This window comes from Gopherus flavomarginatus, chromosome 4 (assembly GCF_025201925.1).
Source record: "Gopherus flavomarginatus isolate rGopFla2 chromosome 4, rGopFla2.mat.asm, whole genome shotgun sequence".
NCBI lineage: Eukaryota > Metazoa > Chordata > Testudines > Testudinidae > Gopherus > Gopherus flavomarginatus.
In genome coordinates this window covers 81,828,427-81,846,955 of record NC_066620.1, presented here as the reverse complement: position 1 = coordinate 81,846,955, position 18,529 = coordinate 81,828,427, and the positions used below count along the sequence as shown (strand labels likewise).

Genomic DNA, 18,529 nt, shown 5'->3' with positions numbered 1-18,529 from the left:
AGAGTGATGACCTTATAGCCTGGTTGTTGAGTACTCACCTGGGATTGGGACAGCTGAGTTCCAATTCCTGCTCCAGAATGGGGATTCAAATCTGGGCCTCCTACTTCGCATGTGAGTACCCTAACCCCTGGGCTATTTGTATAAGACCAGGGCTCCTCCCTCCTTGGTTTTATGACTGGCACTCTAAGTCTGTTTGGGAATCTATCCCCAAAAAATCAAAATATTTTGTTTTAAAAATAAAAGTCTAACAATCATTTTGACATCTCGATTTTTTTCCTGACAATTTGCCAAATACTATACAAATTCACGAAGTGTTTTGGTCAATCCAAATCTGCAATTTTTTTTTTGGCAAAAAAACAAGTTTCAGATGAAAAACTGTGCCCAGATCAAATCCTAACCTAAGTACAACTCTACATCAAATTGGTAACTGTGTACTCACATTTTTGTTTTGGAATCACAAATGTGAGGAGGACAGGGACACAACTTCCAGCTCTGTCTCAAAGCCACAGGCAGTAAGAAGGAACTGCAGGTCAGTTGGCCCATTACTCCCTTTATGCTCTTGGCTGGGTGGATGGGGTGGGAAAGGTGCAAGGACACACAGGGCACAAGTGTGGCCCAACAGATACTGCCAGCAACAAGATTCCAATTTCGAGTTCTTGGGGTGCATGAGACTCACCAAGAGTGGAATGTATATGGACAAGCACTTGAAGAAGAATTTTTATTACTTGTGATATGAAAGAAGGAAAAAGCTCAAATGATTCAAAGAATCTAGGAAATTTGAAGGCCTGACAGGTAAAAACATTTTTTTTCTTGGAATCAGTTGAGATACTGAGCTGCAGAGCATCATATACAGAGAATCACTTTTCAGAATGGAACTTCACTCTAACACCTCTAGAGCAATTTATAATACTGAAATTATTCATTAAATTACATGGAAATAAATACAGTAAAGAAAGGAATAATATCTGCATTAGATGGCATGGCTGCCTGCAATATTATTCTACTGCTAATGAGAGTATCATTCACCTTAATGAAAAATGTGTGGTTTCCAGTTTTCCTCTCCACTTTCAAGAAGCAAAAAAAATTCCCATTAGCGAGAAAGCCCCCCAAAATAAATAAATCAGAGGGAGGAAGATAACATGGAGTAATTAGACCAAAAAAGATATAGGAAGGATAGAATCCTGCCCTGCTTACTGAGACAGACTTCCACTAAAGCCAGTAAGAGTTTTATTAGAGTAAAAGCTATCTGGCCAAGAAGCAGATGCAGAAGCATAGTCCAGTGGGTGAACTTTGCCCTCAGTTCCACAGGAGCAATTCCCAATGAAACCAATGCAAGTTACATCTACTGATGGAGAAACACAGGCCCATGCTTAACTTTACTACTATGACCAGTCAGTTAAGTCATTTAAATCAATGGGATTTCTCATGGTCCTAACGTTAAGCATGTTTGGAGGATCGGGGCCTCAGATGGCAGAATGCTAGTAATAAATAGTCAAGTCTTGCTAAACTGCATATTAATTACTTGTTATTTAACAAAGTCTCATTGATAATATATCAGTTTGCACATGCAAAAGCATTTTAATCAGATGAGTGAAGTCTGTATGCATAGGATCAAATTCAGACCTGGGGTCAGCAGGAGGATTTCCAGTTATTTCATTGGCGTTCTGCTTTCACCTCATCTGAACTTGGCCAATAGATATTAGAGGTCAGCAAATACCTTAAGCATTTTTTCTTTCACATTTTCAAAATAATTGAATTAAAGTGGATCTAATTAAATCTTTAATTATACTGATACTACCTCATTTACGTCAATTTGCCAAATTAATCAGCAGTATGGCTCTGTATAGGATGAATTCGGCCAAATTGAGAAGAGAATTTGGCCCAGTATATTTTTCTCAAAATTATTCCTTATATATTTATTTCTTACAACACAACCAATACAATTAGCTTAATTGATTCTACAGTCTGGTGCCATTTAAATGAACACACTAAAATTACTTAATTAAACTGTTAGAAGCAAAATCAGGGATTCACAAACTATGGCATTTTATTTCAGAGGCCTTTGCTTACATTTGTACAATATATTACATAATTCTCCATTGTCTGCAGAACCTAATATATATTTTATAGCTTTTTTCTATAAGCTTTTCCTTCAATGTTTGTCAACAAATTTTTACAGTCTTGTACAAATCTGAATACTTTGAAACCATTTTCAATAAAATCAGTTACCGTAAGCACACACTACGAAGACTGAAAACGCTTTTCTTAGAAAAGTCGAATGTAAAGGATTCTGACACTCTAGCTTCTACAAACAAAACCTTTTGAAATTACATGTTGTATTGCCAAAAAACAAAGAAAAACATGCCAGCCCCTTTTTTCCCCCAGCCAAAAGAAGTACACAGAACTACAATTAAAACAGTAAAACAATCTGTACAATAAAGTACTGTGTATTAACAGTGCCAGGTATTAAATAGCTTGAATGAACACTTCTGCAATATACAAATGTCTTACAAAGATGTATAATTAACAGGAGAGAGCTTGGGATTCATACAACATAAAATCAATATATGTGAAAACAGTTTTGAGTTGGTTTTGGAGTTTGTACAAGGCATTTTTTAAAAAAAAATTATGTCTAACACTCAGCTAGCTATTTATATTAAAAACAACTATCCTTTTGTGACAGTGTTCATATCAGCAACCACAAACTATATTAACACAGCTTTCTCCTTCTTGAAGTCCTCTCTGTTACAGCTCGTAATAATATAAGCATTACAAATGAAATATTTGTTGCTTTAAGGAAAATGAAACATTTACAAGAAAACACAAAAATATAACTGTTATAATCCATTATGAATAAATATACACTTTAAACTGGCTAAATACAATCTTTATACATTGTTTAAGATTTAATACAGTTTGATAGCCATTTTCTTCCTTTTGTCATAATGTATTTTATCAAAATTAAAAAAAATACTGATTCATAGAAAAATGGCAAAGTACAGTAGTTCCATTCCAATTAATGGGTTATTACAACCCATAGTAACCTATTAGCCTAATTCAAACCTGTAAACATTAGTCAGTCTTTTCAAAAGAGAATCTTCATATTTGGTTATCAGGACTGATGTCAAACATCCTACTAACTGCAGGTTTTGAATTTAATACATGTGCTTGACTCATACAATTAAAGCCACTATGAGGTGACTTAGAAGTTAAAAAACAATTAGTTTGTACAAATGAAAATAGGTTCAATATTTGTCATAAATAAATGGAAAAATATCAAATGTTCCAGCTTTAACAAAATACCAGGGAATACACGTACAGTAAGCCTTAACACATCAATTAGGCCCCTCCAACAACTGTATGCTTACTGTACTGTCTCTACAGGCAGTGAACAGCCTCTCCATTTGCCACAGTGGAAGGCCTTCGAGTCACTAGACGTACAATTCCCAGACAAGTTGGAAACAATTATTGCTTGAGGAAAAGCAGTTTGTTGTACTTTTTCTTCATAAAAGTGCACTTAAGTGCAAAGTTAGCTTGTCAAGAAACAATTTTTAAATACAAAATAGTGCTTGTCTGAATTTTGTGCCACCGTGCAGTATAAAAAAAGTGGCCCTCAGCAGCCATTAAGTGCAAAGTGCTTTGGCAAGTCCTGCTGTCACCTGCACTCAACTGACATCCCATTTTGTGATGAACTTGACATAGATGGTTCTGCTAAAGTTAACATAACTGCAGCTGTAATGGAACTGGAGGAAGGTGAGGAAGAAGATGATGATGTAATAGCAGCACCTATGACAAAGAAAAACAAAAAGGTTTAAATAAATGTACTAAAATAAAGTTAAAAAAATACTTTGCATGTACATTAGCAACCTCAAAGCAGATAATAAACATTAAAGGGACACCATCAACTTAAAATCTAGCTAGTTAAAATAATAAAAAGAATTAAAAGTAGTTTAACCTGCTCCCAAGTGCCCCTGCCAATTTTTGTGATTTTTACCATCATGTTATAACAAGAGGAGTGCAGACAAGAAGCTAATTTTATTTCGTGGCTCTTGTCACATGCCATTAGTGTGGGGTTAGCAAAAGGTTCTAACCCTGTCATACAAGAAAGGTCAGTATCCACTGACTCAACAACTACTACACAGTTTTTAATTAATAATTAATTATTTACAATTTCTTGTTGTTGTGTGAAAGACCAAGACAAACAAGGAAACTGACTGTATGGTCTATTATACAGTACTACATTACTATAAATTACTATTACTATAAGGTGGGTACACAACTGGTTGAAAAACCATATTCAGGGAGTAGTTATCACTGGTTCACTGTTACACTGGGAGGGTACATCTAGTCGAATCCCACAGGGGTCTCTCTCCTGGGTCTGGTACTATTTAATATTTTCATTAATGACTTCGATAGTGGAGTGGAGAAATGTGTTTATAAAATTTGCAGATGACACCATGGTGGGAGGGGTTACACGCACTGTGGAGGACAGGATTAGAATTCAAAATGACCTCGATCAGTTGGAGAACTGATCTGAATCAGTAAGATGAAATTCAGTAATGACAACTGCAAAGTACTATACTTAGGAAGGAAAAATCAAATGCATAACTACAAAATGGGGAATAACTTGCTAGGCAGCAGTCAGCGGCGTAGCCAGATTCTAACATCAGGGGGAGCGAACACATAAAAAAAAGGCACCATCTGACATATCAACTTACTAATTACATACTTTTAAATTAGTTATACATATTTATTTTCTACTTAAAATAAAAACACCAGAACGATCCAGCCATGGAAGCGTTCGCACAGCCAACATTTTGCAGGAGAACTTTAGATTATACTTGGATATACTTTAGATGAAAGTAAATGACAATACAGTAGTTTATAATTGTCACAGGTTTAAAAAAAATACTGGCCATTTTTTCCAGTTACTAATTTCATTTTAAAATCAATCAATGAAATGCACTTTATTTATAATAGCTCATAATACTAAAGTGTGACCAAGTGGACCTGTTCTTAATGTCTCCTCTGAATACTGTGTGGGTGCCTCACTTTCTGGCTGACACTCTGTCTCCTGGCAACTAATGTCCGGGGCCCTTCCCCACTGCAAGGGGATGCTAAAGGTGTGGGAGAATAAAAAGGTCAGGTGACCTCCTGGCCCAGGAAGGGAACTCAGCAGAGAAGGAGCGGCTGGAAGGGGTTTCAGTTTGGAGCTGGCTGGGGATGTGGAGTGAGGGCAGACGTGGGTGTCTGGCTCACTGCTCCCCGTAGGATGGATCCGGCTGAGGGGTCCTGTTCCCTGTACCTACAAGCTCTGTTTTAGACCATGTTCCTGTCATCTAATAAACCTCTGTTTTACTGCCTGGCTAAGAGTCACGTCTGACTGCAAAGTGGCGGTGCAGGACCCTGTGGTTTCCCCAGGACCCTGTCTGGGCGGACTCGCTGTGGGAAGTGCATGGAGGGATAGAGGATGCTGAATGCTCCAAGATCAGACCCAGGGAGGTGAAACTTTGTAAGCTTCTTGCCCTGAAGACAGTCTGCTCTGGGAGAGGAGGCTCCTCAGAGTCTTGACTGACTTTGTGGGGAGCAGTTCCAGAGCATCACCCAGGAACTCCGTGACATTAAGTCACCAAAAAGCATGACAAATAAGTTTTATGAGAATTGGTGAGCAAAGATCTTGGAGCAGTTCGGGGTTGGACAAAGCAGTAATTTCCCTTAAAGTAGCTCTATTCACGGGGGGGGGGGTTTAAACAAAAGACATCTCTACAACACAGGTTGGCAGTCTAACATTTTTGAAACACTGAGTACTGAAAGCTAGGGTTTTTAACCAATTTAAGCTGTTCACACACACATACTACACACACACACACACACAGAGACAGTGCTTAATTTGTGCAAGGGTTTGCCAAGGCTGAGTCCCAGCACCTGTACGCTTGGACACTCATAGCCCTGGTACCTTTGGGCTTGCTGCGTCAGTTATGAAAGTAAAAAAATTGCTTGAGCCCTGGCATCTTTCATTATGAATTAATCCCTGATCTAGAGACATTTACTATTCTTTTCAGAGCCTCACCTTGTAGAGGCCTGTGAGTATGTGAGAATCTCAGCTATCATTAACAACAACAAATACAAGATACTAGCCCTCATGGGAGAGGGGCAAAGCTGGAAAATAGGAACTCTAAAAGCTCAAAAACCAGAAGGCAAATAAAAAGAACCCTAATTGTATTATATTTTAAAATCTCATGATTTTTAAGCCAATCTCGGGATATTTGAGGGCTTGCCTCATGATTTTTTGAGTGCTTGGCATTAGCACTAGTAAGGGAATCACTTGCTTTTCAAGGCCATCCAGGATATATCCCTATGAAAAACTGAGGACAAAGGTTATTGTTGGGAGACCTGGCACCATAAGATGTTGTGTGGCAAGTCGCAGGCACTGCTCAGAAACCAGGAAAGGTGAAATCCTGCCCCTTCCCCTATTGAAGTCAAGGGTAAATCCCACACTGATCAGCACAGACAGAGACAGGCTCCCCCCAAGTGCTGGAGCTGGTCAAACGCTTGATGGGTAGCAAAGTCCTAAAGCACCACCTCAGTGCAGGACACAGAAGCCCCAAAGGGCGCCTCTTAATACAGGCCAGGTGGCCTGGGGACAGAGTCAGCCCAGCTCCCCTCTCCGCTGACCTTCCTGCTGCCCCGCCAGCCCCACGCGGATTGGAAACAAGCACTGCAGGAGTTGTTTCCAGCGGGGACAGGCTGGGGGAACGTGCTCGGGCAGCAGCAGGAAGGAGGCTGTGGTGCAGGGTGGGGAGTGTGGTGTGTGTGAGGGCTGCAGGGACCCGAGCCACCCTGGTCCCGGCTGAGCATCGAAGCCCCGCCAGGCGGAGGCTGCAGGGCAAGGAGGAGCAGGGCAGGCAGGCAGGCAGGGGGTGATCGTGCAGACGCTGCAGGGTGAGACCTTCAACAACTTGCAGTGGCAGCGTGCTGCCTCCACGAGCCTGCTGCTCCTCAGCCTCCTCCCCTGCTGCGCTGGGGCAATGCGCTGCCGCCCTTTCCCCTCCTGGCAGAGCCCTCCCCTGCGTGGGTGGCATGCGCCAAGTGGGGCTCAGCTTAGTGAGCAGGGCAGGTGCAAGTGGGTGGACGCCTCCTCCTCCTCCTCACCGGGGAGCCAGGCAACCAGCCAACGCCGCCTGCAGCCCCAGAGCGAGCGACTTAGCCGGGCTGGGGATGCACGAGGGCAGTGCAGAGCCGAGAGCCAGCCGGTGGCTGCACGCAAAATCCAGCTCCGGACTCTGAGTCCAGAGCCCAGTGCTGGCTGCGCGGAAAGGAGCCACTTTTGGTGAATGTGCTCAGGGGGAGTAACCGCCACCCGTGCTCCCACCCACAGCTATGCTACTGGCAGTAGTACTGCTGAAAAGGATCTAGGAGTTATAGTGGATCAAAATTTTAACATGAGCCAAGAACATGATGAAGATGTGAAAAAGGCTAATATCATTCTTGGGTGTATTAAGAGGAAAGTCACATGTAAGACACAGGAGACAATTGTCCCACTCTACTTTGCACTGGGGAGGCCTCAGTTGGAGTACTCTGTCCAGTTTTGGTTGCTACAGTTTAAGAAAGATGTGGACAAACTGGAGAGAGAGGAGCAACAAAAATGATAAAAGGTTTAGAAAAGCTGAGCTATCAGGAAGGTTAAAATAAGTGGCATGTTTAGTCTTAAGAAAAGAAGACTTGAGGGGGGCACCTGATAGTCTTCAAATATGTTAATGGGTATACCAAGAGGACTGTAATCAATTGTTCTCCATGTCCACTGAAGGTAGAACAAGAAATAATCTGCTGCAAGGGACATTTAGGTTAGATATTAGGAAAAACTTTCTCATTATAAGGATAATCAAGATCTGGATTAACTTCCCAGCAGAGGTTATATAATCTCCATCACTGGAGATTTTTAAAAATCTGTCAATCAAACACCTGTCAGAGATGGTCTAGGTATACTTAGTCCTGCCTCAGTACTGGGGGATGGACAAGATAATCTACCCCTGTTGCTTCCAGCTTTACATTTCTATGACTTCATTGTGCTGTCAAACATACAAAGTGAACAAATGAAGAATAGAGAAAAATACTATTTCTCTCCAACATCTTTCAGCAGTAATAATAGATATTATTTACAACAACAGTAGGTATAACATTTTCAGAGAGAAGTGTGACTTAAGATGGTGTTCCTTTAAAAGTAATTCATTAAGTAATGCCTCTGAGGCTAATGAAGAGCTAATATTTTATAATTTATCATGGAATCATGATAAATGATTTTATAGTAAATTATGATACTTATTTGTAAAGAAAATCAAGCTAGTAATATTGAATTTTGCATACATTTATTAGAAAAAGTTAGTTTTATAATTCTTCAAAAATGTAGATCCTCTTAGATAATAAAATAGAATACATGCCTCTGAAAATGTTATTTTCATATGCAGTACTGTTGACTAAAAATGTTGAATGTCTGAATTGTATTTTTGTGGGATCATTTCTACTTGAATTTTTGAAGAATTTCCAGATATCTATACAAACATTTTGCTGTCAGTTTTACAAATGCTATTAATGTGAATACCAGCCCAGGACATTGCATTAATTTGCCATACTTCTCAGACGGCTGCACTGAAATCACGAGAAAGTGTCATGTGGCATTGTCAGGCAGTTTAAGTGCAAACATTTAGGCTTTGTCTTTTAAATGATTATATAAACCTAATATTAAATAGAAATGTTTTCATGAATTCCAGTGAAAACCACTTTGCACGTAGAAGTTCCCCTAGTTTTTATAATACAAACACAGCAATCCTGTGCTAGTATAGGAAATAGAAACAGATGAACCTTATTAGGTTTTCATTATCTGAACAAGGTGCAAAACAGTAAGAAAGTCAGTATAAATGGTGAAAAGTACATTAGATAATTAAAACTGAAATTAAAAAAAACCCAAACTAATGTCATTGTTTAAAAAAAGCCCATTCTGGTAAAGCACGTAAGCAAGTGTTTAACTTTAAGCACGAGTCAATGTGACTATTTATGTGGTTAAATTTAAGCCCCTGCCTAAATGCTTTGCTGGAGTCGGGCCAAAGATGGAAATTCGATTTTCGAAACATATATGATTTTTTAACCTGACAGTATTCTTTAAAAAAAATAAAGGCTGCATTAGTAGTGAAACAATGGGAACTCGTATCACGGTTTCTATTGTTGGCATCTATTAAAATGATAAACATACTTGTATGGTATGCTGGAAAAACAATTTTTCATGAAGAGTTACCCAACATTTATGGCAACATAAATGTTACACACGTTACAAAGATCAATCCAAGAAAAACATTCTTTTGGACTTTTAATTTAACTTGTTGGAAATTGACAGGTATATGCATTTGAAGTTTTTGGCAGATATCTAAGGACCAAATTCTTCAGCTACAATGGGTAATCCTACTGCATGGCTCTAACAGAGGACAGAATTTAACCTGAAGTACTTACTTTCCCGTTCCTTTTTCTTCAAGCGCTTTCTTCTTCGGTCAATGGAAGCTACCTCAGATTTTAAGGACAGGTAGTGTTTCCTGATTTCTTGCAGTTTTTCTTGTAGGATTGTTATGCGCTCTGCACTTGTCAGATTTTCCAGGTCAGCTGTGAGTTAAATAACACCTTAGTTAATTATTAATATAGAATTGATCTTTCCATAAAACTTTCTAGTTGTAAATTTTTAGGAGATGTTCAGATCCTATGGGGAGGGTATCGGAAAAGTATCTAGAGAACAAAGCATCTAAAAACCACAGCAACTTTAGTTGCCATCTGTCACCATAGAGAGACAAGATGGGTAAGGTCATATATTTTCTTCTTCAGCTCTGTGTAGCTTGAAAGCTTGTCTCTTTCACCAACGGAAATTGGTCCACTAAAAGATATTATATCATCCATCTTATGTCTCTAATACCTTGGAACCACATGGCTACAACACAGCAAAGATCTATCAATAACACCAGGAGTGGCAGACAGGCAAATATTTTTGAGGGGGTGGGGGGAACAAACAAGGTTTATTGTTTTATCTTTATGAAGAATAATAAGAATTTTTCCATGATTAAATATCAATAACTGAATCCTTAGATGGGCACAAATGAGGTCAAAAACAGATTAAAGTCTGTGGGCATGAGTCTCAGCTCGCGACAAGCAGAGCTCTGACAAAGAGAGTAGCATGGTCATCAGGGAGCCAGTCAGTTATGGCTTCATGATTCTGTACTACAGTCTCTGCTGGCTCCAATGTGAATTAGAGAATATTAGAGGCTGCTCTAAGTGAGAGACCGTACAATAACTGAGGATCAGTGTAGCATAACAGAGCTCTTCCTTCTTCCCTATCTACTCCTGATATGCCTCTATTTCCCCAGGCATTTTATGTTGGGATGTCAGTAGGAACAGGCACCAGCTCTGATGGTTTTACTCTCACTGAGAGCTCTCCTCTGCCAGGGAAATTCACAGCTGACCAGTTATGGTTAAAATTCAATACCTTTGTGCCACCCGAGGTGCAAAAAAGAACAGATCTTACACTGTGTCTGATGTGCAGGAGGGTAGGGAAGAAGGGAATAAAAAAGCACCCTTATGGGAGCTGTGTGGGAAATCTGCACATCTCATTTGAGCGGACTGGTGAGTGGGGTTTGGGTAGAGCAGGGGCATGATTGCACAGCACAGAGCCACATAGTTACAAACTTCTGAAGGAGAACAGAATGCTATGTCTACTATTCTCTATCAGCAGCAGAAGTGGAATGTGACCCTGGTGTGATGAAGGAATTATTTTTAATCATGTTTCTTACAGTAGTGCCCAAGGACCAACCAAGAATGGGATCCCATTGTGCTAGGAACTATACCCACACAAAGTTGCAATGGATCTTGCTGTAAGCTTTGAGATGGGTGTGTGGATTCTGTCCTCTCAATTTCTTCACAGTTTCAGCAAGCAAAGTTCCTTTGCTCTAAAAGTAGAAAAGAATCCTGTGGCACCTTATAGACTAACAGACGTTTTGGAGCATGAGCTATCGTGGGTGAATACCCACTTCCTCAGATGCATGTAGTGGAAATTTCCAGGGGCAGGTATATATATGCTAGCAAGCAAGCTAGAGATAACGAGGTCAGTTCAATCAGGGAAGATGAGGCCCTGTGCTAGCACTTGAGGTGTGAAAACCAAGAGAGGAGAAACTGGTTCTGTAGTTGGCAAGCCGTTCACAGTCTTTGTTCAATCCTGAGCTGATGGTGTCAAATTTGCAGATGAACTGAAGCTCAGCAGTTTCTCTTTGAAGTCTGGTCCTGAAGTTTTTTTGCTGCAGAATGGCCATCTTAAGGTCTGCTATAGTGTGGTCAGGGAGGTTGAAGTGCTCCCCTACAGGTTTTTGTATATTGCCATTCCTAATGTCTGATTTGTGTCCATTTATCCTTTTCCGTAGAGACTGTCCAGTTTGGCCGATGTACATAGCAGAGGGGCATTGCTGGCATATGATGGCGTATATTACATTGGTGGATGTGCAGGTGAATGAACCAGTGATGGTGTGGCTGATCTGGTTAGGTCCTGTGATGGTGTCGCTGGTGTAGATATGTGGGCAGAGTTGACATCGAGGTTTGTTGCATGGATTGGTTCCTGAGCTAGAGTTATTATGGTGCGGTGTGCAGTTACTGGTGAGAATATGTTTCAGGTTGGCAGGCTGTCTGTGGGCAAGGACTGGCCTGCCACCCAAGGCCTGTGAAAGTGTGGGATCATTGTCCAGGATGGGTTGTAGATCCTTGATGATTGGAGAGGTTTTAGCTGGGGGCTGTATGTGATGGCCAGTGGAGTCCTGTTGGTTTCTTTCTTGGGTTTGTCTTGCAGTAGGAGGCTTCTGGGTACATGTCTGGCTCTGTTGATCTGTTTCCTTATTTCCTCGTGCGGGTATTGTAGTTTTGAGAATGCTTGGTGGAGATTTTGTAGGTGTTGGTCTCTGTCTGAGGGGTTAGAGCAGATGCGGTTGTACCTCAGTGCTTGGCTGTAGACAATGGATCGCGTGATGTGTCCGGGATGGAAGCTGGAGGCATGAAGGTAGGCATAGCGGTCGGTAGGTTTTCGATATAGGGTGGTGTTAATGTGACCATTACTTATTTGCACTGTGGTGTCAAGAAAGTGGACCTCCTGTGTAGATTGGTCCAGGCTGAGGTTGATGGTGGGGTGGAAGCTGTTGAAATCGTGGTGGAATTTTTCCAGAGTCTCCTTCCCATGGGTCCAGATGATGAAGATGTCATCAATGTAGTGTAGGTAGAGAAGGGGCGTGAGTGGACGAGAGCTGAGGAAGTGTTGTTCCAGGTTGGCCATAAAGATATTGGCATATTGTGGGGCCATGCGGGTGCCCATAGCAGTGCCACTGATCTGGAGATATATATTGTCATCAAATTTGAAATAGTTGTGTATAAGTATAAAGGCACAGAGCTCAGCAGCTAGTTGTGCTGTGGCATCATCAGGGATAGTGTTCCTGACAGCTTGTATTCCATCTGTGTGTGGGATGTTTGTGTAGAGAGCCTCTACATCCATGGTGGCTAGGATGGTGTTTTCTGGGAGGTGACCAATGCATTGTAGTTTCCTCAGGAAATCAGTGGTGTCACGGAGATAGCTGGGAGTGCTGGTGGCATAGGGTCTGATGCCCGAGATGATGGGGCGTCCAGGATTTCCAGGTTTGTGGATCTTGGGTAGTAGATAGAATAACCCTGGTCGGGGCTCTAGGGGTATGTTGATTTCTTCTGGTGTTAGTGTAGGGAGTGTCCTGAGTAGATGTTGTAGTTTCTTAGTGTATTCCTCAGTGGGATCTGAGGGAAGTGGCCTGTAGAATTTGGTATTGGAGAGTCGTCTGGCGGCCTCCTTTTGGTAGTCAGACCTGTTCATGATGACAACGGCACCTCCTTTATCAGCCTCTTTGATGATAATGTCAGGGTGGTTTCTGAGGCTGTGGATGGCATTGCGTTCTGCACAACTTAGGTTGTGAGGCAAGCGATGTTGTTGTTCCACGATTTCTGCCTGTGCACACTGGCGGAAGCATTCAATGTATAGGTCCAGATTGTCATTTTGACCCTCAGGAGGAGTCCATGTGGAGTTCTTCTTCTTGTGCTGTTGGTGGGAGGGCACCTGTATATCAGTGCACTGTTCAGTGTTGTCCTGGAAGTATTCTTTGAGTCGGAGACGGCGAAAGTAGGCTTCCAGATTGCCACAGAACTGTATCATGTTGGTGGGTGTGGCAGGGCAGAAAGCGAGTCCCCGAGATAGGACAGACTTTTCTTCTGGGCTGAGTGTGTAGTTGGATAGATTGACGATATTGCTGGGTGGGTTAGGGGTACCACGGTTGTGGCCCCATGTGGCAGGTAGGAGTTTAGACAGCTTACAGTCCTTTTTCCTTTGTAGAAAGGTGAAGTGAGTAATATAGATCTCCTGTCTTATTCTAGTGAAGTCCGTTTGTATAGAAGTTTGGTTATTAATGAGAGTCTCCAGGTTGGAGAGCTCTTTTTTGATGTTTTCCTGTTTGCTGTATAGGATGCTGATCAGGTGGTTCCTCAGTTTTTTTGATAGAGTATGGCATAATCTCTCACTGTGGTGTGTGTAGTATGTAGATAGCAGTGGATTTTTTACCTTTAGTCCATTTGGTATGATGTCCATCCGTTTGCATTTGGAAAAGAAGATGATATCTGTCTGTATTTGTGCAAGTTTCTTCATGAGGTTGATGGATTTCCTTTACTCTGGAGCTTTACTCACAGATTTAGCATTGGGCTCCAGGGTTTAGATTTAGCATTGGGCTCCAGGGTTTAGAGTTAGATCCTCTGTACTCACAGATCTAGGATTGGGCTCCAAGGGTTCAGAGTCAGATCCTCTGGTCCTTAAAATGACTGAAGATGGCAAGTGAAGAATTACGTGTGTAGGTGAATTCTCTGCTCCTTTTTTATTCATGTGTGCTTGTGGGAGAGGAGAGGATCATGGAGGGTTTTAAGACCAAGACTTAATTATCTGCACTTTTAAAATCAACACCTGGCTCTGAATTGTCCAAAGTTACATTCTAACTTGACCAGTGGAGCTCTTGAAATGGATGTAAAAGCCATACAAAGGTATACAAATGAGATCTCATCACCAAGAAGAGGAAAGTCTTGACAGCTACTTCAGGGTGTGCAGGAAAGCAGTGCCCTTCTATAAAGTTGAAGACATGAAGCCTGAGGGACCTGAATTGGAAGTTGATTTAAAGGCTCCTGATTTCCCAGTTCTATTTTTTAGGAACATAAGGGGGGGGGGGGGGATTGGCAGAAAAGTCAGAAGGGAGTGAGTACAATTTTAAGCTGCCCTCTTCTCCTATCCCCCTTAAGCCCTGTAGCCCAACAGCCACTTCTAGTTCTCACTTTACAACAAAAACCTAAAGTCTGAGTTTATAATAGAAACAGAGCTGAAAATGGCTATTGGGCTACAAGCTACTGCTGAAAGGGCAGCTGGACTTATGGAGGATAGGATGAGGGAAAAAGGGTCTTAAATATGTTTGTTACATTAAAGAACAGGTGTTGAAGCCTTTCCCTATGTATTTTCTGTAGCCCTCCTTTTTTCTCCAGTGGAAGGATAGTATTGCATTAACTGCTTCCTTCCCAAACTGTTTTCTAAAAAAAGGATTATTTAAAAATAAAAAGTTAAAATGAAGTCACTCTCTAGTACCAGTAAGGCACTGCAGGGTCTGCATTAATCAGCTATTGATGAATTTTTCATGTGGATTAAAGCACATTCACTCCAACTTCATGCATCACAACACACCGAAGTTATCCAAGAGCAGCTGACTAATAAACAAAATGGAGAAGTTTATTGCTATAACAGGATATAAATCTGTTCTCGTTCCAGTTTTGCCAAGGTAAAATGGAACACAAAGAAACCTGACTGACTACCAAATCTGGGAAACTTCTGAGTGATCATCAAAGGGGGTAGGGGGGGAAGGTACACAAGTCAACTTAAATATAAGAAATATGAAATTCACACCAGTACTGGGCAGTTTGCACAAAAACCTAAGAATGACTTTAAACCCTATGTGTAAAAAAATAAGTGGTATATAAAGAAGTGCACAGGATTAAAAGTTAATCTTAGAGAAAGATAACTACATTCAGTAACGTTAGGACTGAAAGTAATTCTGAAAGAAAATACTTTAGTATTTTATTTACTATTTCTTACTACAGGAACAAACTAGATCTAGTTTAAAAAAAGGCACTTACACATTTGAAAACTCCATTTATAAACTTTAGGCAAACGATTATTCTGTTCCTTGAGATCAGATTCCTTCTCTCCATTTTTCCCACATTTTCCTGGAGACTGTGTTCTTGCAGGTGATTTGGTATGGTGAGACTTCATTCCAGTGGAAACTGGTTTTGCTGGCTGAGACTTGGTCATACTTTCACCAGCAGAAAGTTCTTCACTATCACTGCTGTTTGCTGAAGAAACACAAAAATACACAATATAGGTTTATTTTATTAATCAAACCACTAACTCCCCAAGTGCTGGTTCCAAATATCAGAAAAGGGGTTATACCTCTTTTTCAATATAGAAAGGATAAAATGCATCCTCAGTGAAGAGAGGGAGGTACAGAGTGGGCAGTAGGATCTGAATTGCAACCCATTGTGTGTTGTCTATAGAAGTGGTGCTTGCTTATTTTTATATAGAAATACTGATTTGTAAGTAGGCCCAAAAATCTAGGTTTGAAAATTGTCAAGCGAGGCCTGGTAAAATATGAATAAAATGAATCAAGACAATTTAGAAGCAAGCTGAAGGTAAGTTAGGACATAACGCCAGGTCATATTGTAAATATGTTTGGTCCTAGCTGGTTTCTACAAGTGTTTTAAATAGTGTTAATGTTTTGGAAAATGCTATTTATATTAATAGATATTGCTATGACATTTATGCAGATATTAATTATGGTAAAACAGTAAATTTAATATAAATTAATTAATGAGCATTATTATAATTGATTATAAAAAGGGTAGCACACTAATTTTAGATTAGGTACATGCATCCACCACCAAGGTACCGTTAGAGAAAGGATTATGCCCATTCTCGTCATTTAGATACTGTGCACCCCATAATGCATCGTTTCCTCTTCGAATGTGAGTATAAATGCAGTATAGATTATATTGTAATGCAGGGGTGGGCAAACTTTTTGGCCCAAGGGCCACATCTGGGGGGGAAATTGCATGTAGGGCCCTGAATGTAGGGCTGGGGCAGGGATTTGGGGTGCAGGAGGGAGTGGGTGCAGTGTGCAGGAAGGGGCTCAGGGCAAGAGATAGGGGAAGAGCGTAAGAGGAGACTCAGGGAAGTGGGTTGGGGTGCAGGAGGGGATGCGGAGTATAGAAGGGGGCTCAAGGCAGGGGGTTGGGGTGGGGCTCAGGGCAGGGGGCTGGAATGCGAGGTGCAGCAGTGGGTTGGGATGCTGGCAGGGTGCAGGCAGGGGGCTCAGGGCAGAGAGTGTGGGGTACAGGAGAGGTTCGGCCTCCGGCCTGCTGCCGCTTACCTGGAATGGCTCCAAGGTGGCAGCAGCACACCAGGGCCAGGGCAGGCTCCCTGCCTGCCTGCCCTGGCTCTGTGCTGCTCCCGGAAGCAGCCAGCACCCTGTCCCTGCAGCCCCTAGGGGAGGGGAACAGAGGACTCCGTGTGCTGCCCTCGCCTGTGCGTACTGTCTCTGAAGCTCCCATTGGCTGCGGTTCCCCATTCCCGGACAATGGTAGCTGTGTGGGGCGGTGCCTGCAGGCGAGGCAGCACACAGAGCCCTCTGCTCCCCTTCCCTCGGGGCCACAGGGACATGGTGCCGGCTGCTTCTGGGAGTGGTGCCACAGGGGTGGCAATCCTGCGGGCTGGATCCAAAGCCCTGACGGTCCAGATCCAGCTAGCGGGTCATAGTTTGCACACCCCGTTTTAATGCCTGTTTGCTTAAGTATTTTATATTAAATAAAGTTTTTAATTTGATCACTTACTAAGTCATTTCACAGTCCTCCACTAAATTAAATTATCTGCAACCGCTCTTCAGGCTCAAACCGTAAAGGATTCAGTTTGGCTTTATTTGTTTTTTTTAAATTACTAATGGGGAACATATAAATCTAAGGTTACACATCACCTGCCCTTAAGGTAAGTAAATGGGTAGGTAGTGGGGTATGTGTGAAAAAATAAAAGTCAAACTTCTGCCGCTGAAAGTCCTGCACAAAAACTGTCTACTTGGGACTTGTGTAGGGAAGAGTGAATTTCACCTCAGAATTGTTCAGGTAACAACACAAACTAAATATTTTAGAGTACATTCAGTAAAGATGAAGCCTCATTTAGAGGATAATGCAGAGCAAATGTTTAGTTTCATAGGGCAGGCAGGAAAATGATCTATATATTCACTAATTAACATCTACTTATGAGGACATCCTGATGTTGCCTCTTCATTTTTTATTTGGTTTACTTTAAAAGTCAGATGTACTTGTGAAGTGTTCTAATATGCAGCAAATAGTTTAGGTGGATGAATACAGGTCCTGTGTAATTACACTGGTGGTACTGTGCAAATAATAATACCACCTCTAAATTATGTGAAATTGTGTGAAAACTGATCTTGCATAGTATGTAAGTTCACTTTGCATAGTGTTCCTGTTCCCCTCCTTAAAATGTATGTATTTCTACACTCCAAAATATTTTCTTTCCTTCCCTCTTTGACAAAAACAGGCCCTGTAAAGTGCCATGTGCTTGCAAGTCCCACTGAATTCAATGGGAGCTGAAGGCTTTGAGCACCTTATAGGATCAGTCTGAGAAACAGCATAGCAAGAAATTTTAAATACTCTTGCACTCAGCGAAAACAGCTTCATCATTTTAACATTTATTATGAAGTCTCTACTTAGCACATTTTTCTAAAATGTTATCTTTATAGAAACACTTCCTTCACTTGTCATTCAAATACAAGATGTTCTCTAAGTCTAGGTTTCATTTTGCACCAAGTTGCTATACTTACTAGTTTTGCTCTTCTTTTTGTTGTTCACCACTGATGTTTTGTGGCTTCTTTTCTGCTTTTTTGAGGAACCGCCTCCTCCCTGAGCATCTTTAAGTCTTTTTTGACCTGTACAGACTCCAATTTTAACAAATCATTAAATTCTTGGTGAAAACACTATATACAACTTTGTATTTTAGGTGTTAAGGCATATTTATCTATATTAAAGCCTCAGGCAGATCCTCTGAGATTTAACTTTACAGACAATCGTGACTTTTCTTCTCAGCTGTCATTAGCAGGATTTAATTATTTTATGTGTAAACAACAGTAACTGATACTGGGGGTGGGTGAGAAGCAAAGTTTGCTAATAAAAGAGAAAATGTGTTAGATGTTTGCAAGTAACTAGTAGGTCATATGATTCAATATAATTTTTCCTGACATACATGGACATTTTGGTGTTCAAAAACTGCAAATTAAACAGGCATTTGTTCAGATGACAAATTTATCAAGTTCATTAAAAGTGAAAGAATCTGAAAAGACCTCCACTT

General features: G+C 41.1%; 1 protein-coding gene across 1 annotated transcript in view; it reads right to left on the bottom strand.

Moving 5' to 3' along the window:
* Positions 1-2,022: 2,022 nt before the first annotated feature.
* The window catches only part of ARID4B (AT-rich interaction domain 4B), a 194,169-nt gene continuing 177,662 nt past the window's right edge, over positions 2,023-18,529 (bottom strand). The window contains exons 20-23 of the mRNA XM_050951541.1: positions 18,006-18,119; positions 15,250-15,465; positions 9,502-9,648; positions 2,023-3,786 (exon numbers count right to left, since the gene is read on the bottom strand). Coding sequence (XP_050807498.1) covers positions 3,656-3,786; positions 9,502-9,648; positions 15,250-15,465; positions 18,006-18,119 — 608 coding nt within the window. The 3' untranslated portion in view covers positions 2,023-3,655. The remainder of the gene's footprint in view (positions 3,787-9,501; positions 9,649-15,249; positions 15,466-18,005; positions 18,120-18,529) is intronic.